The 25,529-nt window shown below is 33.8% G+C and overlaps 1 protein-coding gene across 2 annotated transcripts; it reads left to right on the forward strand.

Annotated features, from left to right (window-relative positions):
• The first annotated feature begins 1,970 nt into the window (after positions 1-1,970).
• acvr2ab (activin A receptor type 2Ab) lies at positions 1,971-24,708 on the forward strand. 2 transcript variants are annotated; one of them, XM_051113440.1, is made up of 12 exons: positions 1,971-2,848; positions 14,470-14,677; positions 14,764-14,867; positions 15,897-16,051; positions 17,710-17,733; positions 17,968-18,111; positions 18,905-19,048; positions 19,244-19,389; positions 20,402-20,516; positions 20,643-20,781; positions 20,864-20,994; positions 22,083-24,708. In XM_051113440.1, exons 1-12 carry the CDS (start codon positions 2,794-2,796, stop codon positions 22,275-22,277), a joined length of 1,560 nt encoding a protein of 519 aa, XP_050969397.1. In that variant the 5' UTR covers positions 1,971-2,793; the 3' UTR covers positions 22,278-24,708. The 2 variants fall into 2 exon arrangements, with proteins under 2 accessions (XP_050969397.1, XP_050969398.1); XM_051113441.1 differs by lacking the exon at positions 17,710-17,733 and having other exon boundaries at positions 1,972-2,848.
• The last annotated feature ends 821 nt before the right edge of the window (positions 24,709-25,529 follow it).

Consider the following 25,529-nt stretch of genomic DNA (forward strand, 5'->3'; position numbering starts at 1 on the left):
TTTTTTTGAAGCATTTAAGCAGGTGCCTTACATTAAAAGATTTTAAAGATCATTAAAAAAACATAAATTCAGTCTAAGTGTGTCTAAATGTCTCAGCAGTAGTGACCATATATATTTCTGTGTGCCCTTAATAACACTTTCACCAATAATAGACTAACTTCAGTTGTGCTTGTATCATATCCAAATATCTGCCTAAAATACACTTAAAACAAGTGTAGACTGTTCATTTGAGTTTATTTATTGAAGGTGTAGCTGTAACCCATAATCTTCATCGTTAAAGGATTACCAAAAATGATCATTCTGAAATCATTTAGTCACCATCATGTCTAAACCTGTATGACTGACTTTCTTGTGCAACAAACATTGTGTATTTTTGATCTGCTCTTTTACATGCAGTAAAATGGATTATATTCCAAGTCATCTGAAGCCACATGACACTTTGTGTGAAAGAGATTCAAATGCAAGTTGTTATTAGCTGAAAATGTTGCGATGCATGAGTTGTAAGGACTACATTTATTCTTTAAGTTTTTGGGGTTTTTATTTATTTATTTATTTATTTTTGGAAGTTTGACACTCAGTCATCAGTCACTTTCCTTATAGGCCCCTGAAAAGTGTGAACACAGTGATGCCAGAATTATTATTCTGGGTGAACCTCAAGAGACAAATGCTCTTTCTCAGTTTTTGTCAGTACTGAAGAAATATCTGTTGTGAAATACTCTGTTTATCATCAGCATTTATAGCTATTCAGCAAAAAAATATGTTTTGTAAGTGTGTCAGCAGCTTTTGTCAAATAATAATGATAAAATATTTATTTTAAAAAAATCATACTTTTGAGTCTTGGAACCATTACTGGAACAATATTATTTATTGATGAATTTGTTTTTAATTAATGACTAAATACACATGAATTATGATTCATTTGACTGATAATGGGTTTATAAATCAAATCAAATTAGCAGTATAATAGGCATGATGTACTCCACATGTCCAATTGGATGGTTATTCAGCATTATTAGAGAAATTAACATAAAGAAATTAATTTGTGAAAAAACACAATTAGCATCATAATATTTCCATTCATAGTATAAGAAACTCCTTTATAATTACATTTCAAAGTAAAGTGTTGGCTTGTTTAAAAATGCTCTACAATGCTTTCGCAATGGTGCACTCGCTACTGCCAATAAATCTGTGGAAATGCCTTTTTTTAACCGCCTGACAAGTCCCGGGTCACCTGATCACTCTTTGCTCTGATTGGTGTGAGCTATTTACAAGCGTTCTTCCATTGGACAGCTGAGCCGTCCATAACCTTCAGTCATCGGGCTGAGGGCGGGGCTTGTAGTAATACGAGCTGGTGCAAACCTCTTTGCTTTGCGTTCGAGCTGTCAATCAAATGACTGTTTTCAGCGTTTCGTGTGGAAGCTTAGAAATAGAGCAAACGAGTAGAATGGCACGAAACAGTGGGCGGGGACTAGGTGGGTGTAAATAATATTTGTCTTGTTTTATTTCTTCACCGTGTATTTTAAGGATTTTGCCTATTAAGGATTTTAAGTATCATTATTTATTATTTATGAACGGTGCATATCGCTGCTGAAGCGGACAGCGCTGTCACATGATATCTGTTACTTTTCTCAGCGCGGGTACGGTTGGACCAATCAGAGTCGTTTGTGATCACTAGGTAGTTATTTTTAAAAAATAATTTTACAGTTATAGCGGAATTTAAATTTTAATGTGCGTGCCACCAATCAATCCTTGCAAAAGTTTTTTACAAAATATTACACTTTTTAGTTTTCATATATTTGTTTTCAAACAAAAACCGTTAGGAGATTTGAATGTCGTGTGAAGGCAATGGCGGTTTTAGGGCCACCAAGCGCCCCCTACAGTAATAACGACTCCGAAACAATCTCCAGCTGGAATTATTTGCTGTTCTGGAAAAGAAAAGGAGGAGTGGATGAAAGGAGGAGGAGTGGAGGAGAGGAAAAAACCAAAACACTCAGCGCTGTTCGCCATGTTGTGTTCAGGACACATGAGAGAATATATGGACGCCTCCGAGGGTTTATTCCACGACATTTAAACACCGAGAAACGGAGCTGAAATCATCTGAACCGCGATCATCTGATCTCAAGCGGCGTTTGTGACTGATCTGGGATCATTCGAAGGAAAAGCGCGTTTCAGAGGCGCCTTAGGATTTTACGGAGGAATACAGGCTTTCCGACACTATAAAACACTCGGTTTGTTTGGTTTATTTTAGATGTTGTTGCCGTTTCGGATCTTCGTGTATTTAAACCCTGAGCTGGAATTATATTCGTGTGTTCTGGAATGAAGATCATGACTGCGATTATATAAATCTTCAGATTTATTCAAGTCATTTTTCAAAGAAGCAGAAGATCATATCGGGATGTTCTTGAACTTGAAGCATGAATAGGAATTCTCAGCATGCGTATGGCGACGAACTCGGAATGATCGCTGTTTCTATATGTGACGAAAGCGATCGATACTGATCGATATTAGTGCATAAGTTTCAGGGCAGGCCGCTGTCACTTTTTAATACAGTATGATTGTATTAATGTTTGATATTTCATCTATGCAAACAGAAACACACGCGCTGACCTCCAGGCTGAGGATTTGTCAAATCTCTCAAACACTAAACCTCTCTTACAGACTTACACATTGATCCGGACCTGTTTGCTCACAAATAAATGCTTTTGGCAATATTAAAACATTAATTTTAGAGGGAGCGGATTATCAGCTTGGGTGTTGCTGGGATTTATTGCAGTACAAGAATCTGCACCGAAAATGAGGACAGACACCAAACTGGCCTTGGCCATATTCCTCGTATCCTGTTCATCAGGTGGGTAGACATTTCTGCATTATGTCTAGTGTTTATTTATGTATTCATTTTTTGATTAGAAGCTGCACAACTGCGGCTTGTTGACAAACACGCACACGTTTGACCCCAGCATTGGTCATGGATTGTGAGTAACTCCGGCTGTATCGGATTAATTTAAAGCTTTTGCCAGTGACACAAGGAGCTGCTTGTTACAGCCGCGTGTTGACGTGCGTTACATGTTACTGATGGACTCTGCTGATAATTGAGGTCCAGTACATTAAGGTCTCAGTATGTTTATGATTTTTTTTTTTTTTTTTTTTTCCAAATTTGCAGGTTACTCGAGGTTTTGTAATATTCACTGGAAGAATGTTCTGAAGAATTTTTATTTTGGGGCTATTAAATTAATTAACGAATCACATATTGTTAGTAGAATGACTGTTTATTCTGATAGGCAACATGTGATATATTAATGTCAGAAAGAATCTAAGATATACATATGTGACCCTGGACCACAAAACCAGTCTTAAGTAGCACAGCCAAAAATATAGGTCAAAATTATCGATTTTTCTTTTATACCAAAAATCATTAGTATATTTAGTAAAGATCATGTTCCATGAAGACACTTTGTAAATTTCCTACTGTAAATATATCAGAAATTTTTGATTAGTAATATGCATTGCTAAGAACTTCATTTGGACAACTTTAAAGGTGATTTTTTTTTTTTTTAATTTAATTTAATTTAATTTTAATTTTTTTTGCACCTTTAGATTCCAGATTTTCAAATAGTTGTATTTCATCCAAATATTGTCATATTCTAACAAACCATACAAGGAAAGCTTATATATTTGGCTTTCAGATTATGTATACATTTCAATTTAAAAAAAAATTGCTCTTATGAACGGTTTTGTGGTCCAGGGTCACATATATTACCACCATCCCAACGTTTTTGCAAGAAGTGTCTTATGATCATGAAATCTGCATTTATTTAATTAAAAACATGGTAAAAACAGCAATACTGTGAAATATTATTACAGTTTAAAAATGGCCATTTTCTATGTGAATATGTTAAAATGTCATTTATTTCTGTGATCAAAGCTGAATTTTCAGCATCATTGCTCCAGTCTTCAGTGTCACATGATTCTTCAGAAATCATTCTAATATGCCGCTCAAGAAACATTTCTGATTATTATTAGTGTTGAAAACAGTTGTGCTGCTTTAGATTTTTGTGCAAACCGTGAACAGTTTTATTTTTTAGGTTTCTTTAATACATAAGAAAGTTCTAAAGAACATTTACTTGAAGTAGAAGTGTTCTGTAAAATTATAAATGTCTTTACTGTCACCTTTGAACAATTTTAAACAAATACTTCCTTGCTTAAAAAAAAGTATTATTTTTTTTAGAAATCACTGATCTCCAAATGTGTAAACAATAGTTTACGCATTTTGCATCCTCAAGTAAACATGCAATAATTTAAATTAATTAGTTCAGTGGTACATGAAGAATCAGCATGGTATTGACATTTGACCTCTGATGAATGAACAGTTCTTCCTAAATTGAAGATCTTCTTTAATCATTAAATAATAATTAATTATTTTAGGTGCCAGACATTTCTAATGACCTACTCAAATCCATCCTGTAAATGATGATGTTTTCACACTTCTGTAAAGATTTTTTCATGAATTTGCTTAAAAGTGCAGTGAACTTGTCCTGTTATTAACCTGGTAAATGTATTTATTTTGAAGCATTTTGATTTTGATTGTTGGAGTCTTGTTTTAGGCCTACATTGGCTTTTTTACCAAAATGGGAGGAGCTTTTCGTGTGATCAACTCATCCACCCCTACAGCCCACATCTAAAACACCTCAGACTAAACTCTGAAGAGATTCAGTGTTTGATGTTGTGTATGTAGAGAGAGAGAAATGGATAAAGAGTCTGAACAATGAGAATACCACAGTTTGGTGCAGATGAGTTGTAGAGTCACAGATGTGGGCAATAATGTGGTCTTTGGTCAGATGCTCGTTCAGATTAGTCACTATACTGGTCTTTTTAAAGATGCCCGAACGCTTCGCTGCTCAAGGTTACAGAGTCTGACGCCAGAATAACACTAATGCCATTAAAGACCAGTATGCTTCGTCTGTCTGATGTGCTTCTTCATAGAGGTTCACCAGTGTGTGTTTACTATGGTGTATCACTTGAGAAATGCACTTTTTCAAGGTTGAGTGTGTAATTCTTTCAAGACATATACAATCACTGGTGAGCTGATATGTGTTTTCCAGTAGCTGAAGCTGATATTACTGGTATATATTTCTAAAGGGTCTATTTTTATTAATTAATTCTTTTGTAGATTGCCTTTGTGGCACTTAGTTTGTTTTAAGCAGCCTGACATGGGAAACCTGTCTGCAAACAGTCGTTTGGTGGCTCCTGTGAAATGCAGAATTTATCAGAAGCATCAGAAGTGATAGGTGAAGGTGTTTACTAAACTCCAGCGCTCTCTCTCTGTTTCTCTCTCTCCCTCCCTCTCTCTTCACACTCAACCAGCCCTGAAATAGGCCAAAGGTCTACAGCAGCCCTCATCCTCTTTAGCATAAGCCTGTAGGGTTCACGTAGACTTATGCCAAGGTTACAGCCACTGAGCAAATCCCTGCACCAGCAAACCTCACACACCGACTCTAAGAGCAGGTCACCACTGATCAAAGTCATTCTCCAGCATCCTAAGATGATGCATCAATTCCATATGTCTGCTCATTTATTTTGGCCGAAAAAAGAAAAGGGATACAATTTTTAAGTCTAGTCTTAACATTTTAAAACATTGTGAACCTAAAAAAAAACAATAAGCAAACCTTATTTTAGAACCAGGATTTTTTAATTGTGACTGAATTATGTTCTTTCTTTTCATTGATTGATTCATTCTTTCTTCTTAAATCAAAAAAACTTTAAGTGAAAATATTACTGTATTTTAAGATGAAGTTCTATATTTATTATTACAGTCAGCATAAACTAAAATCAATTAAAATATATATTTTTAATTTAGGTTTTCAACAAATTTTAATGGCCTAATTTCTAAAAATACCTATTTTTAGAAACTTTTTTTTTTTTTTGCATTGACATTGTTTTCTTGACACATTTTTAAGTTATATATTTTATGTAATTCTATAATACTGTACAATCAGAATGAAGACAATTTAATGTAATATTTAACAACTGAATATTTAGCACCACAATAATGTATAATAATAATGTAAAATAATAATATATTGCTTTAAAAATTAAAGGGTTCACCTACAAATGAAAATTCTGTCATTATTACTCACCATCATGTCGTTCCAAATTCGTAAGACCTTCATTCACAAATTAAGATATTTTTGATGAAATCCAAGAGCTTTCTGACCCTACATAGACAGCAAGGGTCCACGGTCAAGGCACAGAAATGAAGTAAGGACATCATATAAATGGTCCATCTGACATCAGTAGTTCAACCGTAATTTTATGACAATACAAGAATTCTTTTTATGCACAAAAAAATAAATAAAAATAATAATATTCAATAATTCTGTCCACGGTAGGACCCTGGCTGTTTATGGAGGGTCAGAGAGCTCATGGATTTCATCAAAAATATCTTTAAAATTTGTGTTTCGAAGAAGGTCTGAAACAGTTTGGAACAACATAACTGTGATTAATTTATAACAGAACTTTAATTTTTTTGGGTGAACTAGCCCTTTAATTTTTAAATCAATATATTATTATTTTATATTATTTTGGTGCTAAATATTAAGTTGTTAAATATTAAATTATTTAAACTGTCTTTAATTTATTCTGATTGTACAGTATAACGGTAATGAGAATTACTTACAAGATTTTTAAGTTATTCTCTTTTATTTAGAACCAGTATCTTTTGTGTTGTGGCATTATTTTTTCATGGAAATTCAGCACATTTTCATAGATATATATAAGTTTTATTTATTTGTTTTTGCTTTTTAATGTAATTCTCATTGCCGTGATACTGCACAAAATGCTGTCATTTGTTATTAGAGTCAGCGTAAATTAAATACAATTTAAATACAATATTTTCACATTGCAGTAATGAGGATTTTGTGGGTAAATGTGCTTGAAATTCACCAGCGTCGCAGTCATGCAGTGATGATGTTTAACAGATTGTTGATGAGGAGGAACAACAGTATCGTCTGTCTGTGTGAGTTCTAGCTGTTTCTGTAAGTGTAGAAGGCTCATCTGTAGCCCCAGATGGGCAGCCGTCTCTGCCGATCGCTCAGCATGTGGGTGGCGTTGGTGGTTGTGTTTCAGACAGATGTGCCCCTCCGTCCAGCCGCTCTGGCTCCAGCATGTCCGGAGCAGGAAGGCCAAACTCTGGGAACGTTCCTCTGGCAGACGGAGGAGTTATAGACTCTGAAAGCATTTCATTTGATGAATCTACAGAGAAACTGGAGAAGACAGACAGACCGAGAGCGAGAGAGAGAGATTCAGAACCTCACAAGCATGTGTGTGTTGGAGAGAAACTGTGAAGTGTTTGAATGGTCTGTAAAATATGATGGCGATCTGGGAGTCCTGCTGGTTTGTGAATGTAAATACGGGGGCAGTAAACCAGAAGTCTTAAACGTGTCACACTCTTATAATAATCACTTATAATATCAGTCAAGTTTTCTTGCGCTGAAAAGAGTCATAAATTCATTTTTCATGGTCTTTTTCCATCCTGAATCTTACAATAGAGCTGTTCAGTCATGACGTCAATTTGTCAGCAAACCCAGGAGACTAATTCAGCATGGCTTCCCTCAGGAATTTCCTCTGGGTCTATAGCAGATTTCTGTTTTTTTAACATTACTTTAGACGTTCACTCTTTGTTCTACAACATGAGCTACATGCATTAATACCTCAATTGTCAAATATGAAACCATTGTGTGCTTTAAAAATAAAGGTTTCTACACAAACACAGCAACTGATTTGTGAGGTACTTAAACTTCTTCTTAAACATCTCAGTAGTATAGTCCTTGTTTGCAGTTTTTATTTTCTAAAGCAGAAAGTCATTTCAAAATTCATATTTAAGGTATAATAGTTTGTTGCATTATAAAATATTTCTTCAGTAACCACAGACCTTGTTTTACTCCTAAATCAATAAAAATCAAAATCAATAAAACATAATTATAACAGTATTATTTTAGTACCTTTAATATACTGTTATAGGTTTTATTATTTTGAATTAGTGTTTATTTTTATGTTTTTTAGTAATTATTTTTGTTTTATTCTGTTTTTTATTTTAAGTAGTTTTTATTTGTTTCAACTTAAAATGAGAAATGTTGTATATTTAATTTTACTTCAGTTAATGTTTATTTTATTTCAAGTAAAGTGTCAATGTAAATAAATAAATAATAAATAAATAAATATATAAATGGTTTTAATTTTAGTTTCAGTCTGCAGTAGTTTCAGCCTATAGTAATTTAGTTACCAATAATAATTATTTCAAATAAATAAATAAATAATGGTGATTCAAACAATTGTCTTCTGGGTTTTGACTACAAACTGAAACGCTCTATTAAACTGGCTGTTTTTGTTAGTGTTCCTTTAAGACTTGATATGATCTGCTAACCTTATTGATTATGTATATATAATATGTAGATGTGGGCGGTCATATGTTAATGAGCTTGCGATTGTGATATTTCTGCACAACGTCTTTTTGCTGAGTTCACTGTGGAGTCCACATTAGTCCAGATGTGGTGTATAAAAAAATAAATAAATAAATAAATCTAAATCATTTCTCAAAATTCTTTTCACATCTCCTAAACTTCTACTTCAAAAGAGTAATGGAAAAAATGCTCTTCTTCACAGTTTGCTCCATTATTTATTCCACAAGAAGTAGTTTTCATATTGCCAGCAGATGTGAGACTGGAGAATCAGAGACTTGTCTTGATCTTACGGTTTGTCTGTTAAACAAATGCAAACACAAAATCTAGAAATGTAACTGCAAAAGGGTGCACTTACTTTTACTTTTGCCCATATAAAGTTCAGAGTTTATATGCATCTGCATGTCTTGGAAAGTTTCCTACTTTAGATTCGTGAGTCTAATCTAGTTTGTGCTTTTAACTTGGCATTGTGAGCTATTATTGACTTGTATGACAAATTTCTCAGATGTTCCTCATTTGTAAGTCGCTGTGGAGAAATGTCAGTGCTGACTTACGTTTACATTTAAACATTTAAACAAAAATTAAATAGGAGACAAAACATGCCAAGTAGTGATACGGGATTCTTTTGGCCATAAAACTCTTTACATGACAGGCATGCTATGGCAAGCAAAAGAAAGCTCTTAAAATATGATTATTGCTTAAAATTATGATCTTTAATCAGGGTTGTTTCTTACAATGGTTCAATTCTATTGACTAAAAGTCTAAAAAAAAAAATACATGAAATAAAATAAAACAAAGTTTGCTGTACCCCTGATAGAAAATGGGAGAAAAAAGCAAAAAACATAGTCTTGATCTCAATGATATTGCTCAATTGTATTTCAAAGGTTCAGTATTTAACATTTTAGAGAGTGTTTTAGTCATTTGGATTGAAGGAGTTCAGATGAAACATTTTTCTCAGCATAATACACTTACAATTTTGCCTGATTTTTGTTTGTTTGATTGTGGAAGTGCGTCATTAAATCTGCTGGTCTTCTCTGCTCTCTGTAGTTGAAGATGAAGTGTTTCTCTCTTTTCTTTTGTATCTTCAGTTATCCATGTGGGTTTTATTGCTGATTGTACAGTATGCTCAGCGTCTGAGGGAGCGCATTGATTTTGTGTATTGGATTTGGCTCTCTGCAAGGTTTCCTGCAGTAGTTCTTGTAAATTTGAGTGCCTCCTCCTGCACTGGCCTGTGATTTACACATCTGTCCCAGCAGGCCTGGTGTCCAGCCACATTAGCTCATTACTGAGAGTACGAGCGCTTCATTCAGATCAGATCACGCCGGTGCGCTTCTCCATCCTTATTCCAAGCTAAAGGAGCCACTGGTATTGGCACACAGTGGCTAACACTAATGTAGACGAACTACATTCAAATTATGAATGTACTAATACTAATAATGACCACTTTTAGAATGCAAACCATTTTTATACTTTAATTTTACAGTGTTTGTACAAGGTGCTTAAAGTGCTTGAAGTACTTGAATTTGACTTTTTGAAATTTAAGACCTGGAAAATCCTTGAAAACAGCATATTACTTAAATTATTAAAAGACAATGTATCTTTGAAGTAAGTGTTTAATTTTTTCAAAAAGCACATATCTTTTAATGCAAAATTCATGCAATTCAAAAAACATCACACATTTTTCGCTTATTTTAGTTTGTAATTATTTTAAAAAGCACATAACGATGGGTGAAATGGAGCTTTTCGAATCTCCGAATCAGTTTTAAGTGCTCCGGTCGGATTGCATATCGCAAATCATTTGATCTAGGACAGGACTTCGGAGCAGTTTCGCAAATTTGTCTGAGATCGGGGCTTCAAATCGTGTATTTCAAATCGTCTGGTTTAGATTGAAACTTCAAGTATTGCAAAACATTTGATTCAGATCGTTTTCAGAGCGCGTATCGCAATTTTTATTATTTTTTTAAAATTTAGATCAGAACGGGTTCGTGAATCGTTTCGCAAATTGATTCAAATCAAATGATTCATGATGCGTGATTTGGAGTCCCTATCTGAATAAAATAATTCCCAGGTCTAAGTCAAATGATTCGTGACATGCTCTTGAGTCTTGATCTGAAATGATGGTTCTCGAATCATTTCATTCACTGTGGGACTTCGGAGTGTGTATGGCAAAATATTGTTTCAGATCACAATTTCGGAGCAATTTCGCAATTTCTTTTTTTTTTTTTCTTAATCAGTAGAAAACATAAAACCATTAAGGCAGTACAGTTATAAAAACAAAGAAAGAAAAAGCTAATATATTTAGAAATTTGTTTATATTTTATTTATCTTTTTTAGAACTTGAAAGATAAGACATTGTTTGATAAGTGAGATCTCTGATTGAAGTCCTTTAAAAAAAATCCAAAAAGTAGTGCTTGAAAAGTCCTTGAAAGTCCTGGAATTTCATTTTACAGTATCTAAATTTGTTTAATTAAAAAAAAAAAAAAGTAAATTTTTAATAAAAAGTGTTTAGGAAGAAATTTTGTGTATTTTTTTTAAGAACAATTTTAACTTTTTATATTTTCATTTAATTTTTTTAAATATTTGAATTTGTATATATTCTTTTTATTTATTCCGTTCAGGTGATATTTTTTTGAAATTATACTTTATTTAATAATTCATATTATATGTGTCAATAAAGTGTATCTCATCAGGTCCAGGTGTGTTTCCACTTGCGTCTGTAGTTCCTGTTGTGGGTTTCTGCTGCTGACGGTGTTTGATTGATTGCTGTTGGCAGCTTATGGCTCAAGAACAGTATTGTGGGTAAATTTGAGCAGATTAGGTGGTAAAAAAGGTCTTACCACAGTATATGGCATTTGTGTGTGTGTCTGTGGCGCTGCCTACAACACACACACATATTGACTTCCCTTTATTATATAAAAAAAGATCTTTTATGAGGAAGTGCTTTGTGATTCTGTGCTGGAAATGACATGTCATGTTCAGATTTTTATTAAATACGAAAAGTGATCAAACAGGAAAATTATTTCAAGGAAAACAGATCATGTTAAATGGGTCTTGATTCAGTTTTGATGAGATCATTTGACTGGATGTTCACTGATATCATTCAGTGATTAATTATAGATCAGTTTACAGAACAGACTCAATTCTGATGTAGTCTTGAGGCTTCTTTAAGTTTTAAATCCAGTTCTGGAGTTTTGAAGTTTTGATCTGATGAAATTGATCTGAATCTGCAGAGAGAAAGTGAATAAAAGATGCCAAATGAAACAAAGTCTTTTAAGCAAACGGTCAGAAAACAAAAATGTCTTTGAAGCACTGTCTGTTTTTGACATTATGCAAGTCATCTAAAGTTTATCTGGTTCATAAAAGTTTATATATACATTTTGACACTACATTAAAAATGTGAAAATTTTGAAGTCGAACTATGACTGTTAAAGTATGTTTGCATAATTTGATGATATTTCTGTGGTCAGTAAGGCAGGTGTTTCTGGGTATTTTATTGCAAAAGGTCTGTCTTAGTTTAATTATCTTTGCACTTTAATGATTTATTGTAGACTACACAATGCGTGCAATTATTGCTGTTTTCGTTGGTTAGTGAGTGGTTGAGCATCATCGCCCTCTGCTGGTAATAGTGTGTGTTTGATTTTTAATTGCAAGTTTAATATGCAGAGACATCTATAAGGCGCTGTGCTTGTGTGGCAGTGCAGATGATTGATTGTTCATGTTCAGATTTCAAAAAGAAAACATTAAAGGGACTGATAAAAGCTTTCCATTGACTTCAATGGAATATGTAGACAGACTGATGATTTTTATCTTAATTGAGGTCATTAAGAGAAGATATACGAGTTTAATGAGAAAGCAGACGCATGTTGAGACATCAGAAGGTTCCTGCAGGCACAAACACACCATTCAGAAACTCACACGTGACTCCAGAAGAATGAAAGTGACATTTAGGAGAGAAATGATGCAGCGCAGAAATATTTCCAACGGCTGGAAACTGAACAAGCTCGATAACATCGTGTGAGAGATCAGTGCCTGTCGGCCTGTTTAATCCTGTGATTTATGAAAGTAAGTCAACTATTACTCTGAAAGCTCATAATTATTTCATAATCACGCGTCTCTGCCCTGCAGCCCGATGAAGGCTTTTAATGTTTGTGTCTCAGTGACGCTTGCGTGGAATTCGGTGAATGTTCAGTGGGCTGAAGTGAATGGAAATCTGTTCGGCGTGTTGAATTATTGAGAGAGGTCAAAGACGTCTGTCAGCACAAATGTCCGATTGCTCCACGTCTCGCCTTTCTAGCATTCCTTCCCTTCAATGAGCTGTTGTGGATGAAATACAAACCCTTTCCTTCACAAACACACACACACTCAGGCATTCCTGCACATGTATACTGCCGTTCAAAAGTATGGAGTCAGTAAGATTAATGCACAACTTAACAGTGGTCATCAAGGTCAAAGGTTAAATTGATCAAAAGTGTCAGTAAAGACATTTATGATGTTACAGCAGATCTCTATTTCTAATAAATGCTTTTGTTTTGAACTTTCTATTCATCTGTGAATCCTGAAAAATAAAATGAATCACAGTTTCCACCAAAATATGAAAAAGCAGAACTGTTTTCAACATTGATAATAATCAGAAATGTTTCTTGAGTAGCAAATCAGCATATTAAAATGACTTCTGAAGAATCATGTGACACTGAAGACTGGAGTAATGATGCTGAAAATTCTTGAATATTTTACGATTTTAGTTTTTAGTTTTTACTTTTTTTTTTTATCAAAAGACTTTTAAACTGTGGAGTTTAAACATCATTGAAAATTTTATTAGCTTTTAAAGCAATAACTTACCCAAATTTTATGTCTTATCAGTAAACAACATCTTAAATTTCAGTCTGTTCCTTACAAAGTTATAATATCATTGCAGAAAAGCAATATTATTATAAAATACAAAATATAAGACATGCATGAATTTGCTGCCTTTTGAGACACACCGATTTAGGCAACATTCCCAGGTGAAAAAAGTGCACTTTAAGTGCATTATGCTATTTTTGCGCACTAATTTTGTACATAATGTACTAAAAATATTTTTAGTACTTCTTAAAATGGACTTAAGATCTTAAGTTTTCTTAACTGTACTAAATAAATAAAATGTATTCAGTCACCACTTGTAGTACATTTGCGTGTACTAGTATATGAAAGCTGGGTTCAAATGCACTACAAGTGGTAACTAAATACATTTTTTAAAATACTAAGATAGTATCTTAAAAGCACATTTTAGTTCATATTCATGGCATCCAAAAATAGCACAGTTGAGATGATCTTAAGTTTATCTAAAGAATAATCGTTAGTATATAAGTGCATGAAAACAGAGCACTTAAAGTACATAATGGAAGTGCACTTTTTTTCACCTGAGTTGCATGCAGTTCCAGAATGTATTGTGACAGACGCAATAAAAACTCATTTTAGAAATGGACAATTTGACGCACTGTTTGTATCTTATGTTTTTATGCTTATTAGATCACTGTGTGTTAGTTTAGCAACATCCAACTATTAAAATCAAACGTGAGAGAAATACTATTCAGCATGCTCAGCTTTACACTGAAAAAGAGCATGATTCATTAGATTAGTATTTAATTTGTTTGTTTAAAACAAAAGCTCTAAAATTAAAGTAAATGAATCATCTACACTTTCAGAGCATGTTTTTATTCTTTAGAGGTCCGTTAATGTTATTCATAGTTATTTAAATCAGAAAGTGTAGTTTTTAGGCATTTTTTTTAACAATTCAAAAAGCTGAGTTTGACACACTGGGAAAAAACATGAGAGAAGAGACAATTTTCACTCAGAAAGAACCTAAAGAAATGGCAAGAAACATTGAATTAAGCGTGAAACAGAATGAAACAGAATGACTAAAGTAGTATTTTCTTTGAAATGTACTCCAATAATCTACAATTTTGATCAATCGTTTTTTAAAGATTTATATGCGCTTAGGTTTTTAATTATTTTTATTTTTTTATATGTGCTTCAGGTGCGATTCTGGGGCGCTCGGAGACGCAGGAGTGTGCGTATTATAATGTGAGCTGGGAGAAGGACGGGACGAACCGGAGCGGAATAGAATCGTGTTACGGAGAGAAAGACAAGCGACGACACTGTTTCTCCACCTGGAAGAACCGCTCAGGAACCATCGAGATGGTGAAGCAGGGCTGCTGGCTGGATGACGTCAACTGCTACGACAGGTACGGTCAAACGCTTGCTTGGATGCGTCGTGTGTGTGTTTTGTAGTGAACAGATGATGACACATGTTGTCTGTGTGTGTGTGCAGCAATGAGTGTGTGGAGCGTAAGGAGAATCCTGACGTCTTCTTCTGCTGCTGTGAGGGAAACATGTGCAACGAGAAGTTTCACTACAGTCCAGAGATGATTCAGAGTGAGTAACGCACACTTCAGAGCTTCAGACACAAACACACTCAGATATTCAGTGTGAAGCGCTGCTGCTGCAGAGACTGGAACTAAAATAAGATAAGTACATTTCTTTAGATGAAAAAAGCAGCTGCTCAGCAGGAACAAAGCATCATCACAGAAAAACAGAACAGAGTGTTCACCACAGTGCCGAGTGAAATTATCTGGACGTTGTGCACACTTCAAGACTAATTTTTAGACAGATTTCGAACGCTTTTAGCAGCAGTAAAGCGTGTTTCGTGATTGTGACACTACAAGACCAGATACAGGATCTAAAATATAGCTTCTGTGAAATAATAACTACTTTATATTTTAAGGTCCACTGAGATTGTGATCACAAAGTTGCACACATTCTCTGAAGTCTATTGATATACTTGCAGAGTTTTTCATGATGACTTGTTATTGTAGTTTCTACTATTTCAGATAAACCCACCTATAAATGTCATGTTGAAAGTAATCAAACTGTAATTCGGTGCATTATATGTCAGTCTAATGGTCTCTTCCTGTTTAAATGGGCAGTTTTGGCCAAATTAATGTTTAGTTGATCAGAGATATCTCTTCTGCTAAAAGTCTCTTCTGCTCACCAAGGCTGTATTAATTTGGTCATAAATACAGAATAAGTATCTGTAAAATCTGTAAAATATCTGCTTTTTATGTGAATATATAGTAAAATGTAATTTATTCCTGTGATGCAAAGCTGATTTTTATGCATCATTATCATTTTTAGCAATGCTGAAAACAGTTGTGCTGCCCAATATTTTTTGTGGGAACTGTGATGCATTTTATTTTTTTGGATTCGTAAATGAGTAGAAATTTTTTGTAACATTATAAATGCCTTTACTGTCACTTTTGGTCAATTTAATGCATCCTTGATGAAAAAAGGTATTCATTTCTTTAAAAAGAAAATTTATGGGCAATAGTGTATGCAATGCTAGCTTTCTAAATATCCAGATTTAATTCATATTTTTAGCTAATTTCTCTCTCTTACTTTCTCCAGCTACGTTGAACCCTGTTCCACCAAAGCCAGATTTCTTTCCCACGTTGCTCTACTCTCTGATACCCATCATGGCTGTTGCCGTCATTCTCGTCATCTCGTTCTGGATGTACCGGCATCTGAAGCTGACGTACCCGCCGCTGCTCGTGCCGTCACAGGTACTGTATCTCTATATTAATATCATCTTTTTACTCAAGAGAAATGTCTGGAGATGCATTTTAGAGAACAGCAGCGTTTGGGACTCTTTCACATAACAGTGCAGATATTAATGTGTATGCACGTGTCTTTGTGCTGCTCATTCATAATAATGACAATCAATTAATCTACCAATGGACGGCAAATGTTTCACTGCAAACAAGTGATTTTCTGCCGGTAGGGTTAGAAAAATAAACTTAATTCAAAACAGAGTTTGTTTTTCTGACCCTATTGGCACTTATTTTATTTCATTTTAGTAATTTTTTTTGGAACAAGTCTTAATATCTTGACATTTTGCATTTCAAGTCAGTGTTACTTGTATTACCTTTTTTGTTAATATTTTGAATTAAATTTTATTTTAGTTTTTTTGTTTCATTTGACTTTTACTAAAAAGTTGTAGTAATTTTGTTTGTGTGTTTTTTTTTTTTTTTTAAAGATTCCATATAGTTTTTATGAAGTTTTAGTTTATCGTTTTAAATTACTTCAACTTAAACTAAATGAGAATGAGCAAATTGGCAAAAAAAAAAAAAAAAATATATATATATATATATATATATATATGATCTTTTTATATATATATATGATCTTTTTTGCTGTGTTCTAGCTTGTTTCTAACTATATTTTCTTATTCCTGAGGGACTGATTGAGCAACATTCAAATATCTTTATTTATTTTTATTTATATATTGTCTTATTAGGTCTTATTAGAGACACTTATACACCAGAAAGAATAAATCTGTTAATTTGAAGGATTCATACCATCCCAGAATTTTCTAACAAAATAATTTTTTAACAATCTTCATGTTGTATACTAAGTCAGAGGATTGTGATTGGTCTTTCTTGACCAGTGCTGAGATTTGATTGGTTGAAACCATTTCCATGTCAGTGTCTCATTATGGCATATGAAATCCGTCATATGTTCTCACTAGGGCTTTTCAACTCTTTTTTTTGGAAACGAGTCTGATTCCTGGTTCTGGAATCTATGGGATTTGATTCCAAGAATCAGTTCCTCACTGCTGCTTTCGATTCTTTTTCGATCCTTGTTTGTTAGATCGGAGGACCTTAATTTTGCCAGCACTGCATGATATTAAGATCGTAGAAAGTAGCCTTCTCATAATATGAAGCTTTAATTTGAAGAGTTCATTTGCAAAAACAGATAACTGTTAATTTTTCAAAAATCATGTTTTTTCATTGTGCATTCCATTTAATCTCAATCAAACTGCAGTTGGGTTATTTTGAAATAAAGTAAAAACAACTAAAATACAGCTAACTAACACAATAAAACACAATAAAAACATGATAACACAATAAAAAAAACATGATTTTTGAAAATGTAAAAAATCATACAGACTCGTACTTTTTAGATATGCTTTGTTGAACTGAATACGGCTCTGAATGAGGAGTCGATTCCCTTTGATGGGATCGATTCCAGTGTTTGGAATCGACTCTCGATTCCCAACGCCTTGGAATTGAGTAATTGATTCTTTTTGGAATCAGTTTCCAGCCCTAGTTCTCATCAGTGTTTCTCATTCTCACACTGTGATGTTCAGAGCTTGTTCTTATTCACATCCCAGCGCTTGTGTGCTAGAAACAGTAAAACCCCTCTGTTCCTCTCTTGCTAGCACGCCTTTCATATCATGATAGAGGTAAGAGCTTCATTCCCTCACACATTCTCCCATCCTGCCCTGCCGATGCTTTAGTTCTCATCCTGTCATGAGTTTGTGATGCGGTCGCTGTCGTCTGCATATGGGGTCTTTATTTATTTATTTCTAGTGTGCATGGATTCATATTTTCGTTCTCCTGCATCAGACGCTGTATGTGTTTGTGTTGATGTGTGTGAATGAGTCATGTGTTCAGTCGGTTGTGTTTGTTGTCTGTAGGACCCGGGTCTGACGCCTCCGTCGCCGTTACTGGGCCAGAAGCCGCTGCAGCTGCTGGAGCTGAAGGCTCGCGGACGCTTCGGCTGCGTCTGGAAAGCACAGCTGCTCAACGAACACGTGGCTGTCAAAATCTTCCCTGTGCAGGTACCCGACACATTTCATTACCCGTTTGTCCATGTTGCCGCTTCAGCATAGATGAATTTATATGGCTGTGAAATTTATAATACAATAAGCAAAAAGCTTGTGGGTAACTGTAGTTTACTGTAGTTAAGGCATGTTTGGTGGTAACTCAAAACTAGAGTGGTTTATTATTGTGCTCTGAATCTAGTGTTTGTTATAAACCTCTAACCTAAAATGTTAAGCTTCTGCAATTAATTCAGCTTGACAGTAGACTTCATTTGTACTGTGTGCATATAAAATGTTTAAACCCTACAAGCTCTAATATGATCAAAAGAATCATATTCTACATATTCTGTTTTTTTAATTCCCTAGATCCATTTATGCTAGTCATGGTTTCTTGTATAATTTTTATTGAGCATCTTTTAGGGTCCAAAATGCTAAGATTGATAACACTGAAAAAAGTTGGTATAGAAAACTTTCAGTCAGAAATTGCAAACTGCAAATAACGCATTGAATTAAACATGAAAGTTTATAAAGTTTATGAAAGTAATTTTTACGTAATTACAATTGTCTTTTGCACTTATTTACATTGCAAAGACTGAAAATGTAAATCTAGTTGCTTTTGTTTGCAGTGATTAAAATACACCAATGTTCAGCAAATAATTAATAACAGCAATCAACGTATTTATCCATCAAGGAGTATAGTTCATTAGTCTGTTTAATCAACTGATGAGCGTCACAACTGTTTGTAAATCGACTTGCAATGTACTTTGCAATGTAAGTAAATGTACCTGTGATTGTCTATGATCTCTCTCAGAATAAACAGTCATGGCAGAATGAATATGAGATTTATAGTTTGATCGGAATGAAACATGAAAATATCCTTCACTTCATCGGAGCAGAAAAAAGAGGAAATGGAGTCGACATCGAGCTTTGGCTCATCACAGCGTACCATGAGAAAGTATGAACATGCACACACACCTTTGTGCAAATAAGGCTTTATTCAGAAAACTGCATACTATTCAGTTTTTTTTCTTTTTCATTTTAAACAGTAGTATTCTACATTATTGCCACATGACCTTACTCTGTTGCATGACTGATTCACACGTCTGTTGGAGTATGTGATCATATCATCTGCGTGTGTGTTTGTACTCAGGGTTCACTGACGGATTTCCTGAAGGCGAATGTTGTGTCGTGGAATGAGCTGTGTCTGATAGCGCAGACGTTCGTGCGCGGGTTGGCGTATTTACACGAGGACATTCCCAACCTGAAGGACGGTCACAAACCTGCCATTGCACACAGGTACAAAACGCTCCTCTCATTCAGATCAGGGCTTTCAATCAATGCCGCAGATCTCCAATAGGAGCATAATATTCAGATTTTTAAGATTTTTAAGTTTTTTTTTTAGTAAGCTTATGGGTGAGACTTCTGGTTCATTATCCGCTATAGGGAAATAACATGAATAACAACATGCAGTAAATAGTAAAACTGTTTGCACTACAAACCAGTCTGCTCATAATTAAAATAATGCATTAAAATAGTAATATTAATATCAAGTAGCAAAACAATCTGTTTTATACAGTTAAAGACTGGAAGCCAGATAATAATAATATTCGGTTTCTATAAAGGTACATTTTTATTATTTTTTTCCCTATTCGTTATAGTAATGTATAGATGTATTTAATTTATTTTTTTACAAACTTACTGGTATTGACTTATTTTAATTTAATGTATTTTAATATATTTTTTAATCGTTTTTTGTTTTGTTTTGTTTTGTTTTGTTTTGTTTGTTTTCTTAGAGGGGGGACCCCATTCTAAAGTAGCATCTATATATTTTCATATATAAATACACAAATTATACTGTGAAACTGTATAATATAAATATGTTGAAATATTATTTGTGAAACTTTTAGTATCTATATTGTATTTTCTACTTGTTATAGTAATGTACTGTTAGATGTATGCTTTATTTATTTATATAAATATTTATTTGTTAACTTATTTATTAACATATTTTTGTAAAATGTATATATTTATTTATTTTAATCTTTTTATGTTATTTTGATTGACAATATTTATTGACATTTTTATAACAGGCCTCTCCCCCTCTCTCTCTCACTATATATATAAAATGTAGAATTTAGTTACATTATGTTTTTTCTTTGATAAAGTACTGTTAGAGTATGTATTGATTAAAATATACTGATTTATTTAGTTGTTTTATCTATACTTTTTTCACCAAACTTTCCTATGATCCCTAGGCCCCAGTTCAGATGTAGTTTAACTTCTCTCTTTTTCTCTGTCTGTCTCTCAGAGATATCAAGAGTAAGAATGTGTTACTGAAGAATGATTTAACCGCCTGTATTGCTGACTTTGGCCTGGCACTCAAGTTTGAAGCAGGGAAATCTACAGGAGACACACATGGACAGGTGAGTGTTTATTACATGTGCTTAAAAACAGAAATTCATTGCAAAACTTCACTGATTGGTCCATAACTGACAGATTTAAAGTGTTAACTAATCATTAATGAGTTTTATTGCTTGTCTTGTGTAAAGGTGGGAACGCGCCGTTACATGGCTCCGGAGGTGCTGGAAGGAGCGATCAGTTTCCAGCGTGACGCGTTTCTAAGAATCGACATGTACGCCGTGGGTCTGGTCCTGTGGGAACTGGCCACTCGCTGTACAGCAGCCGATGGTAACAAACACTCATTCACTCACACTCAGAGCCCACCGTCATGGGATAAACCGGCGCTGATCTGTATGTGTTTGTGTCTCAGGTCCCGTGGATGAGTTCTGTCTGCCGTTTGAGGAGGAGGCTGGTCTTCATCCGTCTCTGGAGGACATGCAGGACGTCGTTGTGCATAAGAAACTACGGCCCATATTCAGAGAACACTGGCTAAAACATACGGTACTACACACAAACTACACTGACTACATTATAGTTTTTGTATGTTCACAAATATTTTGCATTTTAGCATTTTAAAGTCAACATGAATTCAATTGATACTGTATACTTTTTAATTCATGTTCATCAGGGAAGTTTATTAAAAAGAAAGTCTTACTAATAAATAAATACACTTTTCATTGATGTGTGGTTTGTTAGGATATGACAATATTTGGCTGAGATACTATTTGAAAATCTTAAATCTAAGGGTGCAAAAAAAAATTTTTTTTTTTTTTTTTTTGAAAAAATCAACTTTAAAGTTGTCCAAAAGAAGTTGCATATACTAATCAAAAAAACGTTTTGATATATTTATGGTAGGAAATGTAAAAAATATCTTCATGAAACATGAAACTTAATATCGTAATGAATTAAAACCATATGACTATAGAAATATAAAGTTTTCCAATTGCATTTGTCAGTAAATGGAATAAATATAAAAGTAACTCATCAGTGTTATTTGAATATTATTTATATACTATTATAGTATTTATTTAATATTTTGAATTGTTTATTTTTTTTTTTTAGGCTTTCTTTTTTTTTTTTTTTTTTTTTTTTAAGTTTTAGTGTTTTTTTGTTTAATTTATTAATCTTTTATTTCTCTTTAGCCTTATTTTTCATTTGAGTTTCAGTTTTAGGGTTTTAGTAATTGTTGTAATTTTTTAAGTGAAAAATGTGATCTGAAATTACCTGAATTAAAACATTTTTTTTGTTACCTAATATTTCTGTGTCACCTTTATTTTAAATGTTTTCAATAGTTTTAGTTAACAGTAACAACACTAACATGTTCATGTTCATGAAAAAGTTACATATACTAAATACACACATACATAAGGTTGCATGAAATATATAATATGTCAATTTCAGATTTCAGATTTGTGAACAAATTAGTGATTTGGTCATGTGGCCCTTTGTACAGTTGATTAGGTTTTTTCGTTTTTGTTGTAGCTCAAGACACTCAAAAATGCATGAGGTTTTATTTATGTAGTTCCAGAAAAAGAGATGCACACCACATGGACAGCTTTCATTAAAATTTTTTATGTGTATATGTGTAGGGTCTGGCGATGCTCTGCGAGACCATAGAAGAGTGCTGGGACCACGAGGCCGAGGCGCGTCTGTCTGCGGGATGCGTGGAGGAGCGCATCATCTCAATGCAGCGCAACACCAACCTCATCTCCCCCGAAGACATCCTCTCCGTCGTCACCATGGTTACCAACCTGGACTTCCCCCCTAAAGAATCCAGCCTATGATGCTGTTCCCTCAGCCAATCAGAACGCAGCACGTGCGAGAGAAAAACGGACTACGAATGACTCGTGACGTGCAAAACGAGCGCAGGAATGATTCAACGACTCGCACTTACACACGGAGGAACTCAAGAGACGAAACACACACGGACGTCTCCGTTTGCACCAAAACCTCTTTTATGCATAAAGGAAAGACTTTTGTGTTTTATATGAACAGCAGCTCATATGATTTTAGTATAAAAAGGGCGAAACTCTGAACTGCGTTTGCTGTTTGCTGCGAATCATTACGGTCATGCCAATACGAGACACTTCTGAATGTCCGCCGTTCAGCCGCGAATCACGCCGATTTATGAGGAATTATGCTGAAATAACCATAAACCTCCCTAAACAGGTATACCTCATTTTGATTTCTCGTGCTTTTTTCTGAACAGCTGCTACGGAGGCGAGACGAGTAGCTGTAACACACGGTAGTGTTTCTGCCTTTCGCATTTCTGCTTCATTTCATCGCAGCTTCACTACTCTTTCTAAAGGGGTCGTATCGTGAGGAATCGACGCTCGCTTCGCTCAATCACAGAATCCAGGGTCCAATATTAACGTCTGCCAACGGTGGATCAATTCGGACATTTTACCATGCAACTGTATTTTTGCAACACAATTTTTCATATTAGTGACACATCATTTGCTAAATGAGCCTCCGGATTCATCAGACTGCACCTGATTTATTCTGTTTTTGTTCATGTTTATTTTCTGGTATGTGAGGAATAATCCAGCAAAGTGATGGAGCGTTCATTTTTTGACCCTACGCTGCAAAAACAACTCGTTCTGCACTTCAGCTTTCTAGATTAACGTGTATTAACACGTTAATGCCTATTCAGTGTTGAGAATCTTGGGCCATGATATCAAACTATAGATGTTTAAAAAAACTTTTTCTCACAATTCAGACTTATTTTGCAATTCTGAGGAAAAACTTAGACTTGCGAGATATAAAATGAGAATTTTGACTTTTATGCAATTCCAAGCTAACTTTTTTTTTTTTTTTTTTTTTTTTTTTTTTCATTTTGAGTTTACATCTCAATTCTGTTTTTTAGTTCTGCCATAAATTCTGGGTGGAAAATGGTAATTGCAACTTTTATCCTCTCAATTACAAGTTTATATCTCATAATGCTAAAAACGAAAGTCTGATATTGTGAGATAAAATCAGAAAAAAGTCAGAATTATCAGGTTTTAGTCACAATTCTGAATTTCTTCCCCAGTTTCCCCAAGTTTCTTTAGAATTGTGAGAAAAAAAGTCAGAGTTATTATTTTTTATCCCGTTGCTGAAATAAGCTTCCAAATCAAACAGTCTGAACACCAGCAGAAAATGTAAGAGTAAAGTGTGTGAAAGCTTGTGCTGTTAGAAATGACTGATCTGAACCATTTAAGACTGATTTATGAATCTGTCAAAGTGTGATGCATCTTTACAAAGAGGCTGTTGTTGAAGGATGGCGCAGTTAAAAACCAGATTGAACCGACAACACTCATTTTGCATAAAAAGACGTTTATATGGGTGCAGAAGCAAAAACCCCTTGTCTCACATTATAAGCTGACCTTGTGGATAAAAATAACTGCTGATAAGGCCCCTTTAATGACAGTGTTTGCGCACAATCGCATCTTTCAGGGCTGTAAATGTGTCTAACGCCACATTCTCCTTCATCTCTGTCTCTTCATCTCTTTCTGAAACACTACAGCAGTATTCAGGGACGCAGGATTCTGCTCACTTACAGCGATTATGCAACCAACATGCAGCAGCGATTGCAACTGTAGCATACGGAGTCGAAAGCGCTTCTATTTATTTCATTAATAATGTGACAAACTCTCAGTACTGTGAAAACGAACGCCGGTTATTATTGCCCTGAATGTGTTACCAGACAAACCAAGTGTTGGGTGAAAAATGGGTTTGTAAAAGACATTTCACATCAATCTGTAATTCCCCCCCGACGACACACATGTACAGCAAATGAATAATGTAAATATGATTGTTGGTTTTAAATTATTAGACTAGCATGATGTTGCTCTGTTCTTTTTGGTGTCACTAATCAAAAACAAGTCCTTTATAAAGAAATTATTCCAGAAGATTGTACTGCTGGGTATTTTATATGATGTTTTATTGTTATTCTTTTAGTGTCTGCAGGCTCAAATTCACTGATTATGCATGTGATTCCTTTTTAAAAAAAAAAAAATATAAAAACTTTTTCATCTTTTTTTCCATTAATGAATGCTGATAAGATGACAAACTTATTCCCACCACCTTAAGTCATCATGAAATCATTATTGACCCTATTTAATAAATATTCTCAGCCTTGTATAAATGTTTTCAAAATAATTAAATAATTTATAAATAAATAGTGCTGTCAAGCAATTACTTGCATCCAAAATAAAATATTTTGTTTACATAGTATATGTGTGTACTGTGTATATTTATGTATTTATAAATACACAAACATACATGTTAAGCATCTTTTTATATATAATAAAAAAATATATGAATATAAATTTATGGATGTAAATACACGTAAATGTTTTATTTTGGATGCAATTTGACAGCACAAAAAAAAAAAAAAAACACCTTAAAGTACTATATTTAACTGAGAGAAAAAAATATATATTTATTTTTTGTATTATTTTTTAGTCTAACAAAGTGATTACTCAAAAGTTCTAATATCCCTTCTAAAAAAAATCATTAAATTATGTTTAATAAATAAAATTTAAATTATGTTTAAATAAAAGTATTTGGAACTTGTTTACAGTAGTTTTTGATGAAGTCCACACTGTATAGGTCGACAGCATTTTAGTGCCACGTTAAAAAAATTAAAAATCTAAGATTATGAGATTAAAATTGTATTATATTGAGAATAAAGTTGAAATTACGAGAATATTTTTAAATAGTTTGACTTTATTCTCAAAATACTACAACTTTAATCTCATAATTTTAGATTTTTACAAAAAAAAAAAATTAATGTGGCACTAAAACACTGTTGTAGTATAGAAGCCCATGTGTGCGATGGAACTAAAGTAACTGCAACTTTTTAACCAACCAATTTTTTTTTTTTTTTTTTTTACCAGAACTGCAAGATATAAACAAAAAAGATTTAATCCAACGGCTGATACGGGCATCCATAACAATGTCAATTAACTTAAATAACTGTACAGCATCCCCAAGGAACAAAAAAAAAAAAAAAAAAAAAAAAAAAAAAATCTCAAAGACATTACAAATTAGCT

The sequence above is a fragment of the Labeo rohita genome, chromosome 6 (assembly GCF_022985175.1).
Source record: "Labeo rohita strain BAU-BD-2019 chromosome 6, IGBB_LRoh.1.0, whole genome shotgun sequence".
NCBI classification, from domain to species: domain Eukaryota; kingdom Metazoa; phylum Chordata; class Actinopteri; order Cypriniformes; family Cyprinidae; genus Labeo; species Labeo rohita.

Bases quoted from the DNA above. Each gene is read 5' to 3' on its own strand.
- acvr2ab (XM_051113440.1), top strand. From the start codon at position 2,794: ATGAGGACAGACACCAAACTGGCCTTGGCCATATTCCTCGTATCCTGT. The intron at 2,849-14,469 runs GTGGGTAGACAT...TATGTGCTTCAG, and splicing joins CCTCGTATCCTGTTCATCAG to GTGCGATTCTGGGGCGCTCG. The intron at 14,678-14,763 runs GTACGGTCAAAC...GTGTGTGTGCAG, and splicing joins GACGTCAACTGCTACGACAG to CAATGAGTGTGTGGAGCGTA.